Source organism: Nannobrachium achirus, assembly GCF_963921795.1.
Source record: "Nannobrachium achirus genome assembly, chromosome: 19".
Taxonomy (NCBI): Eukaryota; Metazoa; Chordata; class Actinopteri; order Myctophiformes; family Myctophidae; genus Nannobrachium; species Nannobrachium achirus.
The window spans coordinates 40,613,871-40,622,627 of record NC_137826.1 but is presented as its reverse complement, the minus strand read 5'-3'; the positions used below and the strand labels follow the sequence as shown (position 1 = coordinate 40,622,627).

General features: G+C 43.9%; 1 protein-coding gene across 1 annotated transcript; it reads left to right on the top strand.

The window, feature by feature from the left end:
* LOC308304840 (methyltransferase-like protein 27) lies at window positions 1-8,757 on the top strand (the record flags this gene model as incomplete). Its single annotated transcript, XM_080749468.1, has 5 exons — window positions 1-141; window positions 1,399-1,527; window positions 2,251-2,386; window positions 3,158-3,250; window positions 8,549-8,757. 5 exons carry the CDS (start codon window positions 1-3, stop codon window positions 8,755-8,757), a joined length of 708 nt encoding a protein of 235 aa, XP_080605594.1.

The following is an 8,757-nucleotide window of genomic DNA, read 5'->3' as shown; positions in this document are numbered from 1 at the left end:
ATGATACAGGTGCAGTTTAAGATGTCAGGTGACAGCAGAACACTTGAGATGGTGAAGGATGTGATTGTGTCCTGTTACAAGAACACAGAGATAGGAGATAAGATGGCCTTCTACAACAGCTGGGCCCAGAACTATGATCAGGTAACTGTGGAAATAGGGGGGTTGCTGATAAAAAACTAGAATTGACATAGTCAATATTAAGCTGGATAACTTGTCGTTTTCTTTAGCATAACAAAGAATAATACATTCGGCTACACCATGTGTAGATTGTGTACTTGACTGTTTTGCATTTCTGTCTAATAAATTATTCATCAATCAATGTAGGCCTACTGCTGATTAATGCTATAATCATGACCCACCCGTGGGTCAACCATTTTGTACTTTTACTTGTAAATAAATGTTGATGCCAACACTTTCATACTTTTTACTCAAATACATTTTGAATTCCGGATTTTTTTTTTTTTTTTTTTTAATACTTTTTATCCCACGATTTTGTAACTCATTGTTTCACCCGGTGCCAATTGCCTAAACTGTAATCCTGGGCTCTGCTCTCCCTCTGCCACGCCTGGGGAGACAACGGACTGACCTCATGCTTCCTTTTATGCACGAGTAGTCCAGTTGCTTCTTTTCACCTGAAAGGGGGGATTTCCCCATGAATTCCGGACTTTCACTTGTAACAGAGTATTTCTATATTGCAGTGTTGATACTTTGATCAAGTAATTAATTCATTTTACATAAGGACAAAACATCTATTGTTTATAAAGTACCCAGAATGCAAGTACTTAGTACTTTTAAATGTACTAAAAAAGAGCGAGAGCGCGTTTTCAAATCCTTTGCAGCGGCGAGCGCACCATCCAATAGAAACAAACACGTGATGTGAGCCTAGCTCCGCGAGGCAGAGGACTTGTGTCTGCATTTTCGAGTGCTTCCTGATGACGCCACTTCAGCACAGTTCTTCTGCGATCCATTGAGCTGTGTGGCTTTCAGCAACCCAGCTAAAAAGGTTTTATTATTATTGACTTTTTTAAGTCAATACTTTGAGGAGACTCTTTGTGTCTCCATAGGGAACAAAGCAGGCTCTTTGTGTCTCCATAGAGAAACACTGCTGGTCATTAAATTATTGGCTTAGGAATGCGACAAAAACATGAATTCAAGTCCTCAAGGGGTGAGTAATCGACTGTGAAACAAGTGAGGTGAGGTGAACCATCCCTTTAAACAAACGTATGACAAACTTTGTTGTACGTTTTGCTTGCTAGAGTATAAACTGAGCATTACTCGTTCATCAGCACCTTCGTCATGATCTCTGTACACGATGCTGCATAGTGATGTTTTTGCTATTTCATTCTCCCATGTATAGTATACTAAACACTTGTGCTTTGTTGTGACTGCCCTGTGCAGGACACTGTTCTCCTGGAATACCAGGGACCGACTCTAGCAGCCAACAGCATCTCTTCCCATTTCCATGGCGACCGCGAGGCAGCAGTGGTATTGGATGTGGGCTGTGGTACTGGGCTGGTGGCCATTCAGGTACACTCACAAGACACAGAGAGAGTGAATGTGAATGAGCATGGATTGATGCATTGAATAATTTCTGTAATGGAGGTTGTTTTTTGAGCGGTGGTTACACCGTCTCCTATACGTGGCCGTGTGTGTATGCGTGCGTGCGTGCGTGCGTGTCTGTCTGTATGTAGCCTGCAGTACCTTTTCTGACCACACAAGGTTAAGGGAGGGGCGCTGTTGTTCAGGCCAGCCGGCCAGGCACACTCACACTCACATTCACACATACATATACATACACACACGCACGCACGCACGCACGCACACACACACACGCAGCCTCCACCACTCAGTTCACACGAGTGTGAACGAAGGGTACCCCTGGAGATAAATAGGGGAGTGGCATGCCTTTCTAATTTTAGTCCAAGGGAAGGTCAGCTAATTTTATTTGAGTCCAATGGAGGGTCATATAAATTGTTATTAATAAAATAGCCTGTTTTCATATGCCCATAATATCGGCCATCCCTAATAATTATAAAAAATCGACCTCCCTTATCCAGAAATACACAAATTATCTTTGCCTGGAGACAGAATGGAATACCATTATTTTTATGATAGTGTGACAAAAAACAGCAGGAACATAACACTGCCTAATTATCTAATCATAATTGAGTAATTTGTCTCCTAGTCCTCTATTTAGGAGGGTTTAACTAACTTGCACATTAACTTGTTGTGTTTCTCTGTTGTGAAAAGATGAAAAGCCATGGCTTCAGACATTTAGTGGGCATTGATGGCAGCAGGTCTATGTTGGAGATAGCCAAACACAATGGCCTTTACCAGGACCTCAAAGAATGCATGCTGGGAACAGAGCCACTACCTATCCACTGGGGTAATGCAGTGCTATTACTGCTGATATTTAATTGATCATTGTGCTGATGGGTGTTGTGGCACCCTAGGATGCTGATAGCTTTGTTTTTCATCCCCATATCTATCCGGCAGTGAAATCATTATTTACATCAATATACAGAGGAAATGTCTTATTTATAATGGTATTTGGTTAATTCCAGGGAAGACATCAATTCTTCTGACTTTAACACAGAGATACATAGTGACATTAATAGTACGCACATAGTTTATATAGTTTCCTGGGCTGTTGTGATATCAAAACTGTAAACAATTACATCTTAAATGTTAACTTACTATCTTCATATTGTTGACTTAAACTAGGAGCCATTAAACCAAAACAATGTTGCAGAGAGATACATAATCTTATTCAAAACTGACTCACAAGAGACATGCTGGCTACCTAATATGCACAAGCACATGTATACACATGAAATATATCTATATCAGAGCGATAAATACATATTCATAACTCTATTATGTCCAGTGGTGCCACAGAACACCTTGATAATATTGTGTTGGTTCATTGTTTTTGTCAAAAGAAATGTAAAGGTGTCATGTACGTCCATATGGGCTGGACTTCCTTGGAGTTGGAAGCATGACACTTTAATAAAGAAAAATCAATCATCCAATTAAAAATTTAGAATGTCAATATCACTTCAGTTTAACCACTTAAACCCTTATACTTAGTAAGACGGACGGACCACCAAACCTCCTCGCTCCTCGGTCTTACTGTCCATGTTACTTCCTCCAGCAGGTTCATTTGATGTGGTGGTGATTGTAGGAGCTCTGAGTCATGGCCATGTTCCTGTCAGTGTGGTCAGAGATCTCTGTAGGGCAGCCAAACCAGGTGAGCTCACCTCTCTCTTTTCACCGACTTCCTGAGCGACACCCGCCGCCATTTCTGCAGTGTAAACAGTAAAGTGTAAAGTAACTTGCAGCCTACATTTACTTAAGAGTGCCACCCCGTTCACCACTAGAGGGCGCCCAGTGGCCATAGAAAATCCCATAGAGATATGCTGGTATATGCAGAAGCCCTGCAGCCATGACTTGCCTGAACACTTTCCTTTGTGCATGTACAGGAAGAGGATGAAGTTAGCTTGAAGTTAGCTATTGGCTACCAAGCATTTTAGAAGATCTATTTTCTGCAATGTAGCCACGATTAAACCTTGCACACCTCATGCATGGGAAAAAAACAGAGAAGAATGAGCTCTAAAAAATCCAATGCAATCCTGGATTGCATTGGAGTGGAGTGGATTTGTGCAGTTTGTTCACAGCTTTCAAACCAAAAAATCCGATTGGAAATCCGTTCAGGCATTCTTGAGATAATGGCCATTATGTTTTACATGTTATGTAAACAAAAATGGCTGCCCTGTATGTTAGATGGGGTTGTATGGGGTGGAACATGCAAAATCGCGATTGAAATCATGTTCACCAGATTTGATGGGGTCCAAAAAAAAATAATAATAATTCAAAAAAATCTTTTTCAAAAATCTTTTTATATTTTCTTTTTAAAGCCGAACTAGTTCGGGATCGGCACTCTGCGATACGCTAATAAAGCCGAACTAGTTCGGGATTGGCACTCAATGAGTTAAAGGGGAAGACCACCCATTTTCAATATTGAAATATGTCATTAATATACCTTAGAGGAGTTGTATGGTAATAGAAAAAAAGGTTCCCCCCCTTCTGTGTTGCCTAGAACTGGAGGATTGATTTTGGGGTTTGTATTGTAAAGTACAATGTGTGATGTCATCAAGTTGTACTTTACAATACAAACCCCAAAATCAATCTTCCAGTTCTAGGCAACACAGAAGGGGGGGAACTTTTTTTTCTATTTCCACACAACTCCTCTAAGGTATATTAATGACACAGTTCAATATTGAAAATGGGTGGTCTTCCCCTTTAAGTAGGCTACCATACTTAAGTACAATTTTGAGTATTTACATGAGTATTTCCCATTTTCAATCATTTTACTTCTACTCCACCACTGGCTGCTGTTTACACCGCAGGAATTGCGGTGGCGCTCTGTACAGGGGAGCACTCTGGAAATGGTCTATAGCCAATACCCACCATTCAAATTTGCTTCCTAGACATTTCAAAGAATATTTTAAGACCAACTCGCAAGTTCATGATTATAATACTAGACAATCCGACAATCTCCATCCTCCCAGTTTAGTCGTATCAAGCATAGCCAGTTATCCATTAAAGACAGAGGTTATTTACTCTGGAATAAACACATACTTATTGCCAAATCCTTATCTTCAATCAGTAACTTTAAAGTCCAGCCTGCATGATGAATCGAGCCTCTACATATTCTTCTACCATATAAAGCAGACAGACCCATTTAACCCACTAGAAGCTGGGCCGCCCTTCGGGCGGCCCAGCGTCTAGTCGGCGACCTGGCCAACTCGGGAACGATGTAAATAGGGAATGAATGCCCCGCCCTTTAATGCAAATCCCATTATACCTGTTGTCATAGGACCCGTTTTGACCATCTGTTTGCCTGTGTCCATTCATGCCCATATATGGAGATATCTGTATCTGTCTGTCTGCGTCCACTTTATGCCCATATATGGAGATCTTTGACCATCTGTTTGCCTGTGTCCATTTATGTCCATATATGGAGATATATGTATCTGTCTGTCTGCATCCATTTTATGCCCATATATGGAGATCTATGCAGACACAGTGCCAGTTCCGGAAAATGCTGATGTCAGACATCAGAATCCGAACCTTTCGTGCTGGTTCCAGAAAATCGTGTATCGGGTCGGGTCGAGGCCGAGCACTGCACTATGCGTCCATTTTTTGTTGACTCATGTGGCGTACGTGATGTCAGAGCCTTTTATGAAGTGATGTCACAATGAGTCAGCGCTTGCGCTGATTTCCTCCGGAAAAGCCTGATGTCAACAATCAGCCCGCATAAGGAGATTCCGAAAGTTTCGCACCGGTTCGGGAAAACCGTGCGTCGGGTCGGGTCGAGGCCCGGCACTGCACTCCGTGCCGCGGCGGGGAACGCGCGTGCCGAATCTGAAGCCGGTGGGACGAACGGTTCTCGAGATACGCGGATTACAGACACACATGCAGAGACTTCTCGTATTTATAGATAGATATACGGAGATATCTGTCTATATATGCCCATATACTGTATGGAGATCTCTGTATCTGCCCATATGCCCATATATGGAGTTCTCAGTCTTATGCCCATATACGGAGATATCTGTCGGGTCGAGGCAAGATGCCCATATATGGAGTTCTCAATATACGGAGATATCTGTCGGGTCTAGGCCCCTGTATCTGCCCATATGCCCATATATGGAGATCTCTGTATCAGTCTGTGTCCCTTTTATGCCTATATACGGAGATATCTGTCTATATATGCCCATATACTGTATGGAGATCTCTGTATCTGCCCATATGCCCATATATGGAGTTCTCAGTCTTATGCCCATATACGGAGATATCTGTCGGGTCGAGGCAAGGCCCGGCACTGCAGTGATGTCACAATGAGTCAGCGCTTGCGCCCGGCACTGCAGTGATGTCACAATGACCGATTTTGCGCCGATTTCCTCCGGAACAGCCTGATGTCAACAATCAGCCCCGCATAAGGAGATTCCGAACGTTTCGCGCCGGTTAGGGAAAACCGCGCGTCGGGTCGGGTCGAGGCCCGGCACTGCACTCCGTGCCGCGGCGGGGAGCACGCGTGCCGAATCTGAAGCCGGTGGGACGAACGGTTCTCGAGATACGCGGATTACAAACACACACGCAGAGACTTCTCGCATGTTTGCCTGTGTCCATTTATGTCCATATATGGAGATATATGTATCTGTCTGTCTGCATCCATTTTATGCCCATATATGGAGATCTATGCAGACACAGTGCCAGTTCCGGAAAATGCTGATGTCAGACATCAGAATCCGAACCATTCGTGCTGGTTCCAGAAAATCGTGTATCGGGTCGGGTCGAGGCCGAGCACTGCACTATGCGTCCATTTTTTGTTGACTCATGTGGCGTACGTGATGTCAGAGCCTTTTATGAAGTGATGTCACAATGAGTCAGCGCTTGCGCTGATTTCCTCCGGAAAAGCCTGATGTCAACAATCAGCCCGCATAAGGAGATTCCGAAAGTTTCGCACCGGTTCGGGAAAACCGTGCGTCGGGTCGGGTCGAGGCCCGGCACTGCACTCCGTGCCGCGGCGGGGAACGCGCGTGCCGAATCTGAAGCCGGTGGGACGAACGGTTCTCGAGATACGCAGATTACAGACACACACGCAGAGACTTCTCGCATTTATAGATAGATATACGGAGATATCTGTCTATATATGCCCATATACTGTATGGAGATCTCTGTATCTGCCCATATGCCCATATATGGAGTTCTCAGTCTTATGCCCATATACGGAGATATCTGTCGGGTCGAGGCAAGATGCCCATATATGGAGTTCTCAATATACGGAGATATCTGTCGGGTCTAGGCCCCTGTATCTGCCCATATGCCCATATATGGAGATCTCTGTATCAGTCTGTGTCCCTTTTATGCCTATATACGGAGATATCTGTCTATATATGCCCATATACTGTATGGAGATCTCTGTATCTGCCCATATGCCCATATATGGAGTTCTCAGTCTTATGCCCATATACGGAGATATCTGTCGGGTCGAGGCAAGGCCCGGCACTGCAGTGATGTCACAATGAGTCAGCGCTTGCGCCCGGCACTGCAGTGATGTCACAATGACCGATTTTGCGCCGATTTCCTCCGGAACAGCCTGATGTCAACAATCAGCCCCGCATAAGGAGATTCCGAACGTTTCGCGCCGGTTAGGGAAAACCGCGCGTCGGGTCGGGTCGAGGCCCGGCACTGCACTCCGTGCCGCGGCGGGGAGCACGCGTGCCGAATCTGAAGCCGGTGGGACGAACGGTTCTCGAGATACGCGGATTACAAACACACACGCAGAGACTTCTCGCATTTATAGATAGATGAGGACTTGCATCTGTGTCATTTTCGGCTATTCAAAAATAGCAGATGTACAAGCTCATAGTGTGGCAACGAGTGGCACGCTATGTGCTTGTATAGATCTACATTTCTTGAAAAAAAAAAAGAAGAAAAGAAATCATTAAAGTTTGTGCAAATCTTTGAATATACAGTATCTCACAAAGGTGAGAACACCCCTCTCATTTCTGCATATATTTAATTATATCTTTTCATGGGACAACACTGAAGAAATGACACTGTGATACAATGTAAAGTAGTCAATCTACAGCTTGGATAACAGTGCACTTTTTATTGTCCCCTCAAAATAACTCAACATACAGCCATTAATGTCTAAACCGCTGGCAACAAAAGTGAAAATGTCCAAATTGGGACACACAAGTGTCAACATTTTGTGTGGAAGCGCAAGATCTCTAACATCCACCAGCTCCGTGATGTCGTCATGGAGGAGTGGAAGAGGATTCCAGTGGCAACCTGTGAGGCTCTGGTGAAGTAATGGTGGCCACACAAAATATTGACACTTGGGCCCAATTTGGACATTTTCACTTAGGGGTTACTTCTGTTGCCAGTGGTTTAGACCAGGGGTCTTCAACGTTTTCATCCCAAGGACGCCTTAGTTGAGAGAGAGATGAAGCAGGGACCCCCACAACTTTTTCATAGATTCCATATAGTTTAATTGTTTTACAGCACAATCATCAGTGTATTTTGGATTCATGTCAATTTGTGTCTTCAGATATTTAACCACTTGAACCGTCAATACTTAATAAACTTGACCTTTCACTCTTTTTCCCCTCTAAACCAAAGCTCTTTCTATTACTCAAATATTTGGAGGACCCCCTAGGGGTCCCGGACCCTCTGTTGAAGACCCCTGGTTTAGACATTAATGGCTGTGTGTTGAGTTATTTTGAGGGGACAATAAAAATTGCACTGTTATCCAAGCTGTACACTGACTACTTTACATTGTATGAAAGTGTCATTTCTCCAGTGTTGTCCCATGAAAAGATATAATTAAATATTTGCAGATATGAGAGGGGCGTACTCACTTTTGTGAGATACTGGGTCCCTGGAACAACATATATTGGGATGGGGTCCGTGGTCAAATACATATAATTCTCTGTGTCCTTGACATGTCAGTGCAGTGGCACATGTCCCCCACCAGGTGGCTATGTTTGCATGACGACTAGGGCTAACCAGGACAACTTGGACTACAAATCTGCATTGGAGCTTGAGCTGAGACTGATGGAGGAGGAAGGGCTGTGGAGTGCAGTGGAGGTCACAGAGGAACAGGAGTACGTAAGGTCAGAGCATGAGGAGGGATACATACCTGGTCATGTCTACCTCTACAAGAAAACCTCACCTCTACAGTAG